Source organism: Alternaria incomplexa (assembly GCF_024043165.1).
Source record: "Alternaria incomplexa strain BMP 0042 chromosome Unknown scaffold_11, whole genome shotgun sequence".
NCBI classification, from domain to species: Eukaryota; Fungi; Ascomycota; class Dothideomycetes; order Pleosporales; family Pleosporaceae; genus Alternaria; species Alternaria incomplexa.
In genome coordinates, this window is record NW_026249860.1 from 822,299 (window position 1) to 839,832 (window position 17,534).

General features: G+C 53.8%; 7 protein-coding genes across 7 annotated transcripts; 5 read left to right on the top strand and 2 right to left on the bottom strand.

The window, feature by feature from the left end:
* Positions 1 to 28: 28 nt before the first annotated feature.
* On the top strand, positions 29 to 6,006 carry J4E90_007682 (uncharacterized protein; the record flags this gene model as incomplete). Its single annotated transcript, XM_051437215.1, has 2 exons — positions 29 to 4,130; positions 4,178 to 6,006. The coding sequence occupies 2 exons, from the start codon at positions 29 to 31 to the stop codon at positions 6,004 to 6,006; spliced, it is 5,931 nt and encodes a 1,976-aa protein (XP_051288961.1).
* A 607-nt stretch (positions 6,007 to 6,613) lies between these two features.
* On the top strand, positions 6,614 to 7,737 carry J4E90_007683 (uncharacterized protein; the record flags this gene model as incomplete). Its single annotated transcript, XM_051437216.1, has 2 exons — positions 6,614 to 7,631; positions 7,688 to 7,737. The coding sequence occupies 2 exons, from the start codon at positions 6,614 to 6,616 to the stop codon at positions 7,735 to 7,737; spliced, it is 1,068 nt and encodes a 355-aa protein (XP_051288962.1).
* A 617-nt stretch (positions 7,738 to 8,354) lies between these two features.
* J4E90_007684 (uncharacterized protein) lies at positions 8,355 to 9,872 on the bottom strand (the record flags this gene model as incomplete). Its single annotated transcript, XM_051437217.1, has 3 exons — positions 8,355 to 9,389; positions 9,440 to 9,506; positions 9,556 to 9,872. The coding sequence occupies 3 exons, from the start codon at positions 9,870 to 9,872 to the stop codon at positions 8,355 to 8,357; spliced, it is 1,419 nt and encodes a 472-aa protein (XP_051288963.1).
* A 235-nt stretch (positions 9,873 to 10,107) lies between these two features.
* J4E90_007685 (uncharacterized protein) lies at positions 10,108 to 11,477 on the top strand (the record flags this gene model as incomplete). The annotated part of the gene is made up of 3 exons (XM_051437218.1): positions 10,108 to 10,149; positions 10,206 to 10,634; positions 10,683 to 11,477. 3 exons carry the CDS (start codon positions 10,108 to 10,110, stop codon positions 11,475 to 11,477), a joined length of 1,266 nt encoding a protein of 421 aa, XP_051288964.1.
* Positions 11,478 to 12,119: 642 nt separating this feature from the next.
* Positions 12,120 to 14,103, bottom strand: J4E90_007686 (uncharacterized protein; the record flags this gene model as incomplete). The annotated part of the gene is made up of 4 exons (XM_051437219.1): positions 12,120 to 12,881; positions 12,945 to 13,772; positions 13,827 to 13,918; positions 13,983 to 14,103. 4 exons carry the CDS (start codon positions 14,101 to 14,103, stop codon positions 12,120 to 12,122), a joined length of 1,803 nt encoding a protein of 600 aa, XP_051288965.1.
* Positions 14,104 to 15,076: 973 nt separating this feature from the next.
* J4E90_007687 (uncharacterized protein) lies at positions 15,077 to 15,474 on the top strand (the record flags this gene model as incomplete). The annotated part of the gene is made up of 2 exons (XM_051437220.1): positions 15,077 to 15,229; positions 15,280 to 15,474. The coding sequence occupies 2 exons, from the start codon at positions 15,077 to 15,079 to the stop codon at positions 15,472 to 15,474; spliced, it is 348 nt and encodes a 115-aa protein (XP_051288966.1).
* Positions 15,475 to 16,188: 714 nt separating this feature from the next.
* J4E90_007688 (uncharacterized protein) lies at positions 16,189 to 17,194 on the top strand (the record flags this gene model as incomplete). Its single annotated transcript, XM_051437221.1, has 3 exons — positions 16,189 to 16,255; positions 16,305 to 16,730; positions 16,779 to 17,194. The coding sequence occupies 3 exons, from the start codon at positions 16,189 to 16,191 to the stop codon at positions 17,192 to 17,194; spliced, it is 909 nt and encodes a 302-aa protein (XP_051288967.1).
* Positions 17,195 to 17,534: the final 340 nt, after the last annotated feature.

Sequence of the window (17,534 nt, forward strand, 5' to 3'; positions counted from 1 at the left end):
CCTACAAACATCCCGGACGTGAACAACTATGGCCGACACCGAACCCCCGCCAGCGCCCCGTGAGGACATGGAGAAGCCCGACATGGAGGAGCAAGATGCACCTGCCGCAGACACACGAGAAGAAGAAGAGGAGGACGAGAGCGACTCCTCAGACGCCGAGTCGGAGCAAGCGTCAGAGCAGGCATCAGAGCACGCCGAGGATACGTCGTCCCCAGCGCCCGAAGCTCCACGGGAAGAGGCGGAAACATCGACACCTGCGCCCGGAACACCAGTCCTCCACGTCCCCAACGGAGGAGACGCGCCGCGATCATCCGAGCAGATCTTCGACCACCGCCTGCCTGTCGAGAACCGCCCGCGAACCGACTCGCAGTCCACGGCAGCCACTACGGCCACGCGACCATCCACAAAAAGCTCCCTCGTCTTCGTCGTCACCGCGCTCGAGACAATCGCAGCTTCCAAAGATGCCAGGAAGAACAAGAAACTTGGCGACAGCACCAATGCCGCCTTGTCGGCCATCAAGAACGAGGGCGACCCGGCGCGCATCAACCCCGAGGTCCTCTTTGAACCCCTCCAACTGGCCTCCGAGGCTCCCAACGTCCCCGTGTCCATCACCGCGCTCGACTGCATCGGCAAGCTCATCAGCTACTCCTACTTCTCCGTGCCGGCCGAGCCGCGCGCCGACAACAGCGAGATCCCTCCTCTGATCGAGCGAGCCATAGACACGATATGCGATTGCTTCCAAGGCGAGGCCACTGCGCCCGAAGTCCAACTTCAAATCGTCAAGTCGCTGCTGGCAGCCATCTTGAACGACAAGATCGTTGTACACGGAGCAGGATTGTTGAAGGCTGTGCGACTCACGTACAACATCTTCCTCCTTTCCAAGTCAAGCGCGAACCAACAAGTAGCACAGGGTGCACTGACACAAATGGTTGGCACAGTCTTCGAAAGGGTCAAGACGAGACTTTCTATCAAGGAAGCTCGGATGAACCTGTCGCGCTCATCTTTGAATGACAAGGGGCAATCAAGTGAGAGTGTACAGCCCGAGGAGGGCAGCGCAGAAGACATCACCGGATCCGAGGCCAACGGCGACGATGCTGAGGACGAGCACGATGCCGAAAACGCCGAACCGAGCGACAAGGCAGTCGACCGACACACTGGACCCAAGATCACGCTGCAAAGCTTCGAAAACAACATGAGCTTCAACGACGACCGTATACACGATAATGCGCCAACCCTGGTGACTCGCATCAAAGGCAAAGCTGGGTCACGACATGTGTCCGGTCAAGAGGGTTCGCCTCATGTCAACACCGAAGAAGAGGAGGAAGATGAGATATTTGTCAAAGACGCGTACCTCGTCTTCAGAGCCATGTGCCGTCTGAGCACCAAAGGTCTGTCAGTGGACCATGCCCACGATGTGAAGTCCCAAGGCATGCGCTCAAAGCTTCTCTCCCTGCACATGATTCACACTATACTTTTCAATAACATTGCTGTATTCGTGTCGCCATATGCTACTATCCGCAGTGGCAGCGACGAGCCAACGAGCTTCATACAGGCAGTCAAACAGTATCTTTGTTTGAGCCTGAGCCGGAACGGTGCAAGTTCCGTGAAGCACGTCTTCGAAGTTGCCTGCGAGATTTTCTGGCAGATGCTTAAATACCTGCGCATATCACTCAAGAAGGAAGTCGAGGTGTTCCTAAAGGAAATCTACCTTGCAACTCTAGACAAGCGGAGTGCTCCTGCATTCCAGAAGCAATACATTTTGACAATATTCGGAAGGCTGGCTGCAGACCCCCGAGCACTAGTAGAGATCTATCTCAACTATGATTGCGATCGCACCGCACTTGACAACATGTTCCAACGCGTCGTCGAACACTTGTCCAAGATCTCCAGCAACCCCGTCACCATCACACCTGTGCAGCAGCAAGCGTACCAGGACCAACGAGAGAAGCAATCAAGACAGATGGATTGGCAGAGCCGAGGCACATTGCCACCGTCACTGACGACCGTCTCCATGAACTCATCACACGACACGGAACATAGCTACCCTCAAGAATATGCAATGAAGCAGGAGTCTCTCGAGGCTCTGGTCGAAATCCTCCGATCTCTCGTCAACTGGGCTCAGCAAGCCCTGCCTGACAACACCAAACCAAACCACCCTGACCTACGACCGTCGCTCGACAATCTTCGCGTATCAACCGATACTAGGCTTGCTTCAGAGTCACCAATGGTCGGAGCAGATTCTGGAACCGTCACGCCGCTTGCCGAGGACGATTACAGTCAGCTCGAGAAGGCAAAGCAGAGGAAAACAGCCCTCACAAGCGCGTTGCGTCAGTTCAACTACAAGCCGAAGCGTGGACTCAAGACCTTGATCGCAGAAGGCTTCATCCCCTCAAATAAACCTGAGGACATCGCTCGCTTCTTTCTCGACAATGATCAGATCGACAAGACGGCACTGGGAGAGTTCCTCGGTGAGGGAGATCCCGAGAACATTGCTATCATGCATGCATTCGTGGATTTGATGGACTTTACCAAGACTCGCTTTACGGATGCCCTGCGGCGCTTCCTCCAAAGCTTTCGACTGCCTGGTGAGGCGCAGAAGATCGATCGCTTCATGCTCAAGTTTGCTGAACGATACATCACCGGCAATCCCAACGCATACGCCAACGCCGACACTGCATACGTTCTGTCGTATTCCGTCATCATGTTGAACGTCGATCAACATAGCAAAAAGATGAAGGGTCCACGTATGACACCGCAAGACTTCATCAAGAACAACCGCGGCATCAACGACAACGCCGATCTGCCGGATGAGTACCTACAAGGTATATACGATGAGATCTCACAGAATGAGATCGTATTGAACACAGAGCAAGAAGCCGCTGCAGACAAGGGCCTGCTCAATCAACAACCTACAGGAGGGCTGTCTAGTATAGGACAGGTACTCACGGGTGGTGCTCGCGACCTACAGCGAGAAGCAATTGTACAAGCGTCGGAAGCAATGGCTAACAAGACCGAGCAATTGTACAAGCAGCTCCTCCGAGCTCAACGAAGAACAGCAACAGCTCTTCCAGTTTCCAAGTTCATCCCTGCATCCTCATCTAAGCATGTCGGACCAATGTTCGAAGTCAGCTGGATGCCAATTTTGACTGCTCTCTCCGGCCAGGCCCAAGATCACAACATTGAAATTGTTCGCCTCTGTATCGAGGGCATCAAATTAGCAATTCGGATATCGTGCTTGTTCGATCTAGACAGCTCGCGACAGGCTTTTGTAGCTTTCCTCTCGCGCTTCACAAACCTCTATAACGTGAGCGAGATGAAGGCTCGGAATATGGAGGCATTAAAAGCCCTGATCGAGATTGCACAGACGGAAGGAAATCTTCTACGTGAATCCTGGCGCGAGGTCCTCACGTGTGTTTCCCAGTTGGACCGCTTCCAGCTTATCTCAGCTGGTATCGACGAACGTGCCGTGCCGGATGTACTCAAGTCGAGTTCAGGCACTACGCAGTCGCGTAAGAATCTCAATATTCCAGCCAACCGTCGAAGACCAACATCGCAATCCAGCACTATGAGCTTCCAATCCGAAGTAGCCGAGGAGAGTCGATCCACTGATATTGTTCGAGGAGTAGACCGCATCTTCACCAACAGTGCGAACCTCTCTGGTGAAGCTATTGTGGACTTTGTCAAAGCCCTTGTTCAGGTCAGCTGGCAAGAGATCCAGTCTTCTGGGCAGAGCGAGTCTCCGCGTACCTACAGTCTGCAGAAGCTCGTGGAAATCAGTGGCTACAACATGACGCGTGTGCGCTTTGAGTGGACCAACATCTGGCAGGTGCTTGGCGCTCACTTCAACGAGGTCGGATGTCACACCAACACTAACGTCGTATTTTTCGCTCTTAACTCCTTACGGCAACTCTCTATGAAGTTCATGGAGATTGAGGAACTGCCCGGTTTCAAGTTCCAGAAGGACTTCCTCAAACCCTTCGAGCACATTATCAACAACGCCAACGTTGTCTCGGTCAAGGACATGGTGCTACGCTGCTTGATTCAGATGATCCAAGCGCGCGGCGAGAACATTCGGTCTGGTTGGAAAACCATGTTTGGTGTCTTCACCGTGGCCGCCAGAGAGCCCTATGGTATGCCTTTTCTGAAGTTCACTTGTACAATTACTAATTAGCAGCAGAGGGCATCGTGAACCTTGCGTTTGAGAACGTCACCCAAGTGTACAATACGCGTTTCGGTGTAGTCATTTCCCAAGGCGCATTTGCAGATCTCATTGTCTGTCTGACTGAGTTCTCGAAGAACTTCAAGTTCCAAAAGAAGTCGCTCCAAGCAATAGAACTGCTCAAGTCATCTGTACCCAAGATGTTACGGACGCCCGAGTGCTCTCTATCCGCCCGTGCTGGGTACCTAAAGGATTCCGAAAAGGGCTCTTCAATACCGAAGCAACCCAGCCGACAAACCCAAGAAGAGCAATTCTGGTTCCCAGTCCTATTCGCCTTCCACGACGTCCTCATGACTGGGGAGGATCTGGAGGTTCGATCAAGAGCCTTGAGCTATCTCTTTGATACCCTGATCAGCTATGGAGGCGACTTCCCAAGGGATTTCTGGGACATGCTTTGGCGACAGCTTCTATACCCCATCTTCATGGTTTTGAAGTCAAAGTCCGAGATGACAAAGGTTTTGAACCACGAAGAGCTTTCCGTTTGGCTATCGACAACGATGATCCAGGCTCTGCGCAACATGATCAAACTGTTCACCCACTTCTTCGACTCGCTAGAGTATATGCTCGACCGGTTCTTAGATCTCCTCGCCCTCTGCATATGTCAAGAGAACGACACTCTAGCACGCATCGGCAGTAATTGTCTGCAGCAGTTGATTCTGCAAAACGTCCAGAAATTCCAAGCAGATCACTGGAGTCAGATTGTCAAGGCATTCGTCGATCTCTTCCAAAGGACCGAAGCAACAGCACTATTCTCTGCTGCGACGAGCGGCTCTTCGGCACAAAGTAGTTCGACGAACGGTACAGGCAACTCATCGGACTTGACGACACCTACAGGAGAAGGGCCTCCCGGCGAATTGTCGCTTCAAACACCTGCTGAAGAACCAAAGATTGACAATGCGCTCGGTATCAACGGTCTCTCAGGCGCAAGGCGACCGTCTCTGGTTACATCGGACTCCGCTAGCATTAGTGGCGGGGTTGAGCAACGTATGCCATCTCCGTTACCCAAGCGTCAGACACAAGAGCTAGAAGACTACCGTCCCGAAAACCAAGATCTTCAGCAACCACCTGTTGTCGTAACTGCTGCTCGCCGTCGTTTCTTCAACCAGATCATCACCAAGTGTGTTCTACAACTCCTCATGATCGAGACGGTTCAAGAGCTCTTCACAAACGAAGCCGTCTACGAAAAGATCCCATCTGGCGAACTGCTCCGCCTCATGGCTGTACTCAAGAAGTCGTACCACTTCGCCAAGCGCTTCAACGCCAACCGTGACTTGAGGTCACGCCTATTCAGGGAAGGCTTCATGAAGCAACCACCAAACTTGTTGAAGCAGGAAAGCGGATCTGCGTCGGTGTACGTCAGCATCCTATTCCGGATGTACCACGACACATCCAACGATCGCGCCGCATCACGCGCCGATACCGAAGCTGCCCTGATACCACTGTGCGAAGACATTATTGCCTCATACGTTGATCTCGACGAAGAGACCCAACAACGCAACATTGTTACGTGGCGTCCTGTCGTCGTGACCGTATTGGATGGATACACTGGTCTGCCCACCACGGATTTCGAGAAGAACGTGGACCTTTTTGCGCCGCTTGTTGTTGGGCTTCTCGGCACGGAGATGGCACCCGATGTGCAGAGAAGCGTACAGGCGCTCGTTGGGCGCATCTTCGAAACAAAGCTGGGCATGGAGAAGGTGCCACTCATGCCGGCCATCAGTCGGAGTCCACGAGGTAGCTTTGTGGGTAGTCCATCCCAAAGGAGAGTCAGCAAAGGTGGACGGTAGAGTGATTTTCTGTCCCACATCTTCATTTAAGGTTTCCTGGTTCAGCACTTGCTGATGTGTATTTCGTTCTTCAGGTCTGATTCGGCAAGCTGTGTCAACTTGTCAGCTCAGCACCTCTCTGTTCTTCTTTTGGATCTAAAGCATTGCCACTAAGGTCTGGGTGTCTCCAGAAGGCGTTTGTGGGCGAGAAGCTCAATTGTTTTGTACAGTAGTACGATGTTAAAATCTGCATCATCTTATCGATACTTTCTATGACTTCCCTTTTGAGCAAGACGGTTAGGAAAGAATACATAGATTACGATTCGTTTGCGATCTCTTGGTGCTGGTGATGGTAGTCCGCGAGATCAACGTGATCGACAGAGCCGCTTCATGCAGGTACGACTAGGGAAGCTTAAACCCGGAAATGCTCAACGTCATGGAAGCTAACTGCCGTTGCTGGTAGTATGTACCACACAACATGCACGTAAGGAACGTGTAAGTGTATGACGTTTGTTGACGACTGACATCACGGTGCAGAAGCGGAGGAAGCTGCAATGTTTCTTAAGGACAGCTCAGGCCCACCCAACGAAACGACAATACAGTACACCCGCGTGACCTTACAATCAAAATGCGGTCCTCACTGCTATCAGCCATTGCCCTGACTGCAAGCGCCGCAGCACAAATCACCTTCCAAAACAGCAGCACCACGATCCTGCAAACAGACCCCGGAACCTATGGTCCCGAAATAGAAGAATACCACTACTACTACACGCAATGGCCCATCGGGCTAGCCATCTCCTCGACAGGCCGTTTCTTCGCAACCTACACCCGCGGCTCCTACGCCTACACGCTCGGCGAAGTCGTCAACAAAACAGCCGAAGTCCCCTACCCATCCGCATCTCTCAACCTACCCGCCTCCCAACTAAACACAAGCTGGAACGGAATCCCGTTCGGCAGCAACAACAGCACCGGCCTGATCAGCGTTCAGGCACTGTACATCACACCTGAAAATGCTCGCAGACCAGAGACCCTCTGGGTCGTAGACACCGGCCGACCTACCATCACAGACGGCAGCGGCGCACCCAGTATGCCCTACGCGCAACCAGGCGGACCCAAGATCCTCGGCATCAACCTCTCCAACGACACCGTCTACGCAACCTACACCTTCCCCGCCTCCGTCCACTTCCCCGACTCCTACATGAACGACATCCGGTTCGACCTGCGCCCCAGCACCACCTCCTCCGGGGGCGGCGTCGCATACATCGTCGACAGCAGCGACGAAGGCCGGCCCGGTTTCATCGTCTTGGACTTGGGCACGGGGGAAAGTTGGCGGCGACTAACGCAGCATCCCTCCACTTTACGGGTAGACCGCGACGTCCCGTCCTACCAAGGCGTCCCGTTCTATCAGCGCACGATCGGCCAGCCGATTCAGACGCTGAGGGAGGGGTTGGATGGGATACAGATATCTCCGGATGGGGAGACGATATATTACAGTCCGCTCACGTCGGACTACTTGTATTCAATCCCCACCGCGAACCTCCTAACTCCACCCTCGGACCCCCTCGCCGAACTCACAGCCGCAAACAACGTAACCAATCTTGGTCAGCGCGGCGGAAACGCAAATGGGTTCGAGGGCGATAGCAATGGTTTGGTGTACCAGTGTATGCCTGAGCATAATGCGATTTACGTGTATGATCCACAGACGAAGATGACGGAGCCTTTTGTGAGGGACCCAAGGATAATTTGGCCTGATGGAGCGAGTGTAGGCGAGGATGGGTATTTGTATATGAATATTAATCAGTTGCCAAGGCAGCCGAATTGGAATGACGGGGTTGATGGGAGGGTTTTTCCGGGGGCGGTTCTGAGGGTCAAGTTGCCGGGGGGAGGGGGGAAGATTATGGGGTTGAGTTGAGGGCTGGTGGGAAGATGGGAAGGTGGGAGGACAGAGGATGGGAGATCGAAGTGGATGATTTATAATGGGCTATCATGTTGTTAGTTCAATCACATGTCCATCAACCAGCATAAATCAGCATCCAACTCGTTTCAGTGATAGTGTCTCCATTCATCGTTCATGCTACCGAACTCGTGCGTCGTGAGGCTACATGTATGCGCAGTGTAGACACTGTATGCAGAAACACCATATACAGGCGGATGCATCCATCCATCCATGAGATAGAGAGAAGAGAAACTTTTGCCCGAAACCCCAATAAAAGCCCGGAACATGGATAGGTATCATGGCGATGACCGTAGAAATGTGGTAATCCTTCAACGCCATAATATGCAATAACATTCCGTAAGGTGTGTGGTTAAGTCAACTCGGGTGAGCGACGAAAATGTCCTGAAAGTATGAGAAACGAGAGGACAGGTCCCTACTCGTCCTGCTTGATCTCAAGCTTGTTCTTCTTGGGGCTCTCGGTGCGCTCACCGTCATCGGCCTTGCGCTTGTTGGAGGCGTTGTCGTTGCTGGAGTCCTTGATGACGGGAACGCCGTGGGCGTCGCGTTCAATCTCCTTCTTCTCCTCCTTGCGGCTGGAGCGGTCGTCCTTGCCGTCCCTGAAGCGATCGCGACGCTTGTTCCAGTCGTTGCTGTCGACGGAGCCGCTGCGGTCGCGACGTCCACGGGGAGAGCGAGAACGGTTACGGTTGCCGTCACGGCGGTTGTCGCGACGGTCGTTACCACGTCCACCGCGCTGACCACGGCCTCCTCCACGGCCTCGGCCTCGGCCGCCATCTCCGTTGGTGCCGCGGAGCCTCTTGCGCTGCTCGTGCTTCTCCTGTTCGGTCAACTCCCAGTCGGGCTTGATACCCTTCTCCTTGCACTTCATCTCAATGTACTCCTTCTTGCCCATGATGGTGAGCTCGTTGCCGTTGTACTTGGGAGCGGGGTCAAGTTCGAGGAACTGCTTGCGGGAGTCCTCGGAATCGAATTCGACAAAGACGCTGCCCTTCCAGGCGCCGTCATCCTCGCGACGCTTGCGGATCATGACTGCGCCGTAGGGGCGGAAGAACTTCTCCAAGGCGATCTGGCCGGCGTCCTCCTCGTTACCGAAGCCCTTGACGTAGGCGCTCCTGTCCATGTTGTTGGAGGAGTTATGCTTCAGGCGGTAGAAGAGCTCCTCTGTGGTGGGCGGGTTCTTGTCGTCACCCTCCTTGACGGGAACGGAAATGGGCTCCTTGCGCTTGACAGCTTCGCTGCCAGCCTTGCTGTACTCGCCATCATCGACGACCTCGAGGTCCTTGCTCTCGCGGAGTGCTGCTACAACGGCGCTGTATGGCTTGAAGCGACGCATGCGCTTAAAGGTGCAGACGTGGTGAATAGAAACGGGGGTATTCTTGGGGCCCTCAAGAGACACGAACATGTGCTCATCGGTAGCCAAATTTTGGGTAGAGAAGTAAAACTCGACCTTGGGGCTGTTAGTAATGTGGGCCATGGTTCTGAGAGTGCGAGTCATACCTGTTGGCGGATCTCATTCGGGTCGTCGGAGTCTGGGAGATTGTCGAATGTGTCAATGTTGTTGGTCCTGCGCAAAGTTAGTACTAAGAAAGGCAAACTTCAAGATGTGAGCGTACTTCTTGTTGTGGTTGCTGAATCCGCCGCGACCTCCTCCGCGGCCACCACGACCACCTCGACCTCCGCGACCGCCATCGCGACGGTCATTGCGACGGTCACCGCGGTCTTCGCGATCGTTGCGACGGTCGTTCTTGCTGTCGGACTTGCCGTTGATTTCCCACTTCTCCTCGCCGTCGGCCTTGGCGGCCTTGTCCTCGGACTTGGAGGGAGTGGACTCAGTCTTTGACTCAGTCGTGTTGGCGTCGACGGTGTTCTGAGTCTTGGAGACTTCAGCGGGGTTTGCGGCAGGCGCAGCAGTGGTCTGTGAGTCTGCCATGGTCAATATGTGTGCAGCTTGAGTCGCGTAAGTGTGTAGAAGCTGCAAAAGGCGGTTTGGAGGGTGCGACAAAAAGGTTGGCGGGCGTTGAAGAGAAAAGGCTCAAAGGTGAGAGATAGCTATGGTTCTTAGTGGGGAATTTTCGATGCAGGCGGGCACGGACCGCTATCCAGATTTACGTTCGCCGCGTGGGCCGCTATTGTAACAATATCACCAATTCTGATCCGCCTTCACCATGCCGAGGAAGAAACCGAGGTTCCATTCGCTGAAGAAGCTGGTATGCTTGCTATTGTTCGGATAGGCGGACAATGGCCGTAGGCTGACACGCTGCAGAATGTCCGCCAGAATTGGTCGCGGTGGTCATTATACGCCCTATCACAGCTCAAGGCACCCAACGTCACCACCCGAACATACTTCCAGCAGAAATGGACTGCCAAGGCGTCGACGAGAGCATACCATGGCGAACACATACGGGAGAAGAAGTGGAAGCACATGTTCCGGCGGAACCTGCCAGCCGTAGTGGCCATGGACCATAGATATCTCGCCCAACACGATGGTTCAGAGCAGGCAGCTGGTCGAGGACAGGGTGCGGATTCAATGGACAAAGCCCGGACAGGACCAATGACACCGTACATGCAGATGGCATACTACCCGCTCGAGAGGAGATTGGACACAGCCATCTTCCGCTCGTTATTCGCGAGTAGTGTCCGACAGGCGAGGCAATTCGTTGTCCACGGCCTGGTGAAGGTCAATGGCAAGAAGGTGCGTCAATTTTCGCATACTGCACATCATCACCACTGACTGAACCAGATGGTCTACCCCGGCTACGCACTCAACCCAGGCGACATGTTCCAAGTCGACCCCTCCTCCGTCATGTTCGCAACCGGCGCGCCAAAAGAACGCTCATCAACCGCTCGTCGTATCGCCAAAGAAAAGGCAGCTGCCCGCGCCGCAGAGCGTGAGCAAAACGGCGGACAAACACCCAAGCAACCCAAGCAAGACGACTTCGTAATCACCCCATCCACACGCGAAGAGCCCACACCCACCGAGCTGAAGAAACAACTCCAAGACCTAATGGAGCAAGTCGACGGCGTCCTCGCCGAAGACGTCAAAGCAAAAGACAAGCAAAAGTTCCGCTCCTTCCGCCAATCCGTCAAGAAAGCCATAAGTCTCTGGCGCACCGCAAACCCAGAGACCATCTCGACCCTCGACACGCAGTTCGACTTCCTCAAGACACAAATCGCCGAGCGCGCTGCTGCCACGACCTCCTCCTCCCCCAAAGACGCTTCCGCCGCCGAACCCCTCATCTCCGAAGAAGACCAAGCGCGTCTGCGGTCTGCGTTCGAGAAACTACGGCTAGAAACAGAACATACGTCTGCGTGGAACAGGCGCGATGCTAGGGCGCCGTATGCGACGCCCTGGCGGCCGAGGGACTATATGAGTGCGTTTGCGTTTATACCGCGGTATCTCGAGGTTAATCAGAATATCTGCGCGGCTGTCTATCTGAGGCATCCCGTTGCGAGACAAGGGTTGGCAGAGGTGCCTACACCGTTCCATATTGAGACGGGACAGTTGGCGTTCAACTGGTACCTGCGGAATCGGTAGAGGGTGATGTGTTTGTACATTATGTAGATGGATCGCTCAACGCGGAGAATTGCAATTGTATAACATAATTTACGTTTCTGCAAGCATGATGACTTGATGTGTTTGCTGGATTGGTATTATGGGCTTGCTAGTAATGCAAGTCTCAGACCACAACTCCGAACTACAAGAATCGCGTCTCGCGCTTGTGTATGCTTTCTCACTGCTTGTTATTATACATGAGGACGTAGAGGTATTAGTGGGTGGTGTCCTCTGATCACCCGTTGATCGGACATTGCCATGTATCAACATTGCTAAAAATGAAGCTGGTGTAGCCAAAAGTAGGGGAATGCAACAGCTCGGTCAGGCGCCTTACACCAAACTAACAGAAAACATGCATGCGCGGATGAATAGCAGGCAAGAAATACGTTTACAAGTTGCAGAAATTCCGACGATGAAAGCATAAAAAGTGTAGGAAGTCTGGAGCGACTGTGCTGCGTATGCTCGCGCCGGGCGTACTGCAGGCATAGCAGATGTGATCTCCAAAGTGCGCAGACGGGGGAGGTATGGATGTGTAAAGGTTCAAACCCTCTACGTGGTAAGTACCGGGTATGAGTAGCCAAAGACGGGAAAGGTGTGCCCTTTCAGACACAAAGACTTGGTCCCTCAGTCTGCGTCCGACTCCTCGTCAAGCGTCAGTATACTGACAGGATATCTGAGTGTCTCCGCGCTGGGCCTGGGGCTCACATCGACAACACTACTATCGGGCGTCCAATGCGAACTCCGTTCAGACGTAGTAGACGCAGTTGTGTATTGCCTGAAGCCGTTCGCTACGACCTCCGAAGCCTCGAGATCAGACTCGTAGCTTGGTGGCTCGGTGGGCTCCGAACGGTAACTTGGTAGGCTATCTGTTCGGGAGAGCGGTCTTGAGGGGATCTCCGGGAGGGAGGTTGGGGGGTAGGTCGATGCCGTGGAGAGGGGCGAGTATGGAGCGCGAGGCCGTTGACGTTGGCAATCGCAGGGGGTATGGTTGATTGCCCTGCCTTCTTCGGCGTCTCGGACTAGGTCGCTGACGACGTCATGAGCATCTCTAAGCTGCCTGATCTCTTCTTGCATCGCGTCTTCGAGCACGCCTTCCTGCTCTGAGATCAGCGCCCGTTTCTCTTCGTAGTCGGCGATGCGTTGGTTGTCGCGCCGTGCCCAGTTACCGCGCCACCAGCTGCGCCATGCGTGTTGGCGGGCTGCTCGGCGGTAGGCTCGAGCGTTGAGTCGTTCCTCTCGGGCTGCGGCTCGCTCGGTCCTGGTTCGCAGGCTGCTGCACTTGTGACGGATGACGGCGACAAGGCAGCCGCAGCAGAGAACTCCTAGTGTGATCTCGAGCGCGAGAAGGTAGGGAGATGGCTTAGGTGGACGAGGTGGAAGCTCGTTCTATTTGAGGTCAGCATCATAGTCTTTGCTTCACTTGGTGGGGTGTCAAACGGAGGTACATACTGCTTGAGCCTCGTATACCTGGGGTGTTGAAGTCACGGCTTTCAGGTGACTTCCAGAGATCTGTGCGACCTGTGCAGCATGACCGTGTGCCTGCGCGAACACTTGCTCGGGGCTGTTCATCTCTTTCAATCGTTGATCGGGTTTGAAATGGAAGGATACGATTTCCCAAGCACACTTTGCTTCATGGGCGATAGTCTGTACGATGCACGAGACGCCGTCACATTCACCCAATTGATGCGATAGTTCCTTCGCTTCTTGCCTTAGAACTGAATGAATCTGCTTCTTCTTCTCGGCGATAAGGGATTCGAGGTCTTTGAGTTCCCTCTGGAGAACTTTCAACTCGCGGATGTCGTCCTTAAGAGACGGGACTCTGCCTTTCGCTTTTGAAGTTTCGGTGACGTTGTGGAAGGCCAGACGCAACAACCGAGGAGGCTTGCGCCAGGATTCAGCTACGTCTTTGTTGCTCGCCGAGGGGTTGGGGACAGACTCAAGTCTGAGTAAGGAAGGCGGTGATGTCTGCGGTTTGAACGAGATCGTAAATCCGGCAGGTTTGGTGACTTGCTTTCCGTCGATGGCCTTGATGTTGACCGTTACTACTTGGGCTGCTTCTTCCGTTTCCAAGTTATCACGAAGACAGGCTGTCTGCCATTCGAGATCCAAGTCGTGCTGCAGAAACCATTCATTCTGTGTGAGGTCGGTAACGCCTTGGTAGGAACCGGAACCAGATGCGAAGTCGCCGTTCCACTCTTGAGGCAGATGAAGTCCGTTCAGGGTAATGTTGGAAGAACCACAAGCTTGATCCTGGGCATGACTGGTGAAACTCAAGGTCTAAGGATGGTGAGCAGGTGGCATGGTATTTAGGTGCCTAAGGGTGGGCCTTACCAAAGACTCGTCATCCTGGTCCGTGTGATCGCGGCCAAGACAGCCAGTGCAGGGGACACTGAAGGTAGCTTGCGCGTAGTTCTGTTGAAGGTCTAGCAAAAGTTCAGCAGCTGCCTATGGATGGCGAATGTGGAATAGTATAAGAGGGGCGCGTACCTAGCTGCAAAAGATTTCCGTCGGCGCGAGCAGCGTAACGCTCGTGTTGAGGTATGACGCCGGCGAGTACAGGTGCCGCCCAGGCGCAGGCTGACAGCACTTTGGACTTGAAGGAACGCATATTGGAAGCAAAAAAGAACACGAGTTGAACAGCAGAGCGAGTGTGCAAACAGCGCACACGAACACCGACCCGCAAAGAGAGCGAGGTTTGGCGGGTTATGGGACAGATGTTCCCAGAGGTTCGATCAGGCACCAGTCGAAGGGCGTTTCGGTGTATAAAGGCGCAGAGCTGCTAGTGGCTGCCGTCAGCGTGAGCGTGGCTTAGACGTCGGCTCACGATTCAGCTGGCAGCACTATGCATAATGCAGTGTGATGAAACACTGGGATACGGGAGGATGCGAATGTGTGTACTTTGGTAAATGTATGTAAAGGTTGCGATGAAATCCATGATCGCTGAGGCCATGTGGCAGCATCATTGGTGCGGTTCTCGTCCATGCGACTGCGCACCTGCTGACTTGCGCCCATGACAATTTCTTGCCTTACGCATTCGCTCTATGAGAGTATTACATGTATCTAGTATCATGATAATCAAAGCAGTTGAAGAACATGCATGGTCTGCGCACAGCTGCCACACGTGCACGTGCAGGTTAGAGGACTCGGTGAGTAGATGGTGCAAACCCCATTCGGACCGGCCGTCTGTTATTGGTGGCCTCGGAAGTAAGTCGACTACATTGGTCGTGTCCTAGAGGAGTGGATATACGGAGTAGAGGGATGGTGTTCGATCGCATCTCGTAGGGCTGGCTCGCCAAGGCACTGTGGTCCGAGCTCTCGCGGCCTGCGATGCAATGAGGGAGATCATCACTAACCCGACTACGTATCCCGCCCTCGATTCCACTCAGTCCTAGGAACCTTTCTTACTGCGTCGCGACATTCTCGCTGGACCTATAATATTCAATACATAACGCCCGGTCTATCCGCGAGCCACCCCGGTCGCCAATATGGTACGTCACCTCACTCACCAGCAGCTCACGCCTTTTTACTGACTCTCGACACAGCTGCCATTGGGCCTTCTAACGGCCGCGACCGGCCACCCCATGCTCGTCGAACTGAAGAGCGGCGAAACCCTAAACGGACTGCTCGTCAACTGCGACACATGGATGAACCTTACCCTGAAAGAGGTTGTGCAAACGAGCGCCGACGGTGACAAGTTCATGAGATTACCAGAGATTTACGTTCGCGGAAGCACAGTAGGCGGTCATCTTGTCCCTCTCGATACACTCTACTGACCACTATTCAGATAAAGTACCTTCGAGTCCCGGACGAGATCGTCGACGTTGTAAAGGAACAGCAAGCCAAGGACCAAGCGAACCGGGGCGGCCGAGGAGGAGGCATGCATGGACGAGGAGACCACCGGGGCGATCGTGGTGGAGGCAGAGGCATGAGGGGCCGAGGACGCGGTCGCGGAAGAGGAGGAGGCGGCGGTGGTGCTTGAGAGGCGGACATATACCCAAATGCAACGGCAGTCAGCGCGCGCGTCGCTTGTAAAAACCATGGCGGGTTCATATGCGGTCGTTGACTATGAAGCAAGAATACAGAGGAGCGAAAGAGCACTACTGCGGACTGTCAAGTTGGACAGACTTCTTTGAAGGCTGCATTGGAGCATAACCTACCCGAGTGTCGACCTTCGCAAGAGCAGTGCAACCCTCCCGGTCCGGTCGTACATTCATACTGAGCATCTGAGGCTTCTCTGCGAGGTGAGCACAACAGAACGTCCGCTGTTCGGGGCACAGTTCCAAAGTTAGCTGCCTGACACGAATAGGCGCCAGCAAATTAGCCAAAAGGAACCCTTGTCACAATGGGCACATAATTGTTGGTATTATCTCTGTGCCTCCCAGTGACACAAGTTACCTAGGTACCGGACACCAGTGATTAGCGTAGTCGTACGTTGATGCGGGGTCTGCCGTAGTCCCGAGCTACAATGCGGCGTAGGCGTCTGCTTTGGCGACTCTCCATCTGCGCTAATTATAGTACATCTGCCCCTGCCTGATATGTCTCCTCACGAGTCCCTCAAGAAGTTGTTCTGTTCTTTCCTATTCACCCATTTCTGCATCTGCCAAGACATTGTCTGTTCACCTGTATTCAAGTCGCCCTTTCCAATCTCAGTACTTTGACATTCCATCACAAACACACTGTCCCACTCAACACAATGACGAGCTTCACTATCTCTGATGGCCAACTTGATGGATTGAAGGATCAGGTAGCTGTCATCACTGGTGGGACAACATGACCGGCTATCATTTACCGACTACTCACCCGCACCAGGAGCATCATCGGGCATAGGACTTGCGACACTCCGAAGGATCATCAAGCATGGCGGCAAGGTCTTTGCTAGCGACCTCACTCCCCTTCCTGAGCCCGAAGCATCATCTGTCCCCTTCTTGAAAGCCGACGTCACGTCCTGGAAAGAGCAACTCGACGTCTTCAAAGCAGCAGAACAGGAGTACGGGAAGATCGACCATGCCTTTGCAAACGCAGGAATAGGAAAATCAACAAGCTTCCTGGAAGAAGAGGTGGACGAGAATGGCGACTTGTTACCGCCGAAGATGAACACAATCAACGTCAACTTAGTCGGTGTAATGTACACCGTGAAGCTGGCCATACACTACCTCAAGAAGAACCCCAACGGTGGCAGCATCGTCATGACAGCATCGGGTTCAAGCTTCGCGCGGCTCCCGGCTGAAGACTACAGTACGTCTCGTCAACCCATTTCAAATTGAGTACTGACACATCCCAAAGCCACAGCCAAACACGGCGTTCTCGGTCTTCTACGCGCTCTACAGCCCCAACTTCACCCCAGACTCCCCATCCGCATCAACGCCGTCGCCCCATCCTGGACCGACACAGCGATTGTGCCCCGTGCCATGATCGCTGCGCTAGGCGATAGCAACGTGCAGTCGGCCGATGTTGTTGCCCGTTCCGTGGGTGTGTTGATGGCAGATAAGGAACGTCATGGAGAGCTAGTGTACAGCGCGCTGGGCAAATTTGTGGAAATGGAATATGGAGAATCGGGGTTCCATGCTCTTACGAAGCCCATGATGGAGCTTGCGGAGGGCGGGGAGAAGAAGGAGGTCCTGGCTGCTGAGAAGAGGGTTGATGAGGTGCTTGAAGAGATGGCGGTGGAGAACCATGGTATTTCGGTCGTCACTGAGTAGGCATTGGGGCGCTTTTGACCTGATAATAGCAGCCATGCATGTTTGAGATCTCAAAATGCAGATCGTTGTTTCCTTACTCTTTGCTTCCGTGCGCTTGGGCTAATGTTTGATACAGCATTCTTCTCCAGGTGTGATCAAATTTAACAGCCTGGCAATCCACCGTTGTCAGAAAGGCAATTTCCAATTACCCGACTCATTGTAAGAAGAAAGCCTAATGTTCAAGACGAAAATCAAAAAGAGACGGTATTTGAGATCCGCACGATGCTTTTGTCTAGGACGTTCCTCCCATGTCGAGATGAAACTCGCGCGCTAGCGTGGCTTAGCTCCAAATGCCTCACGC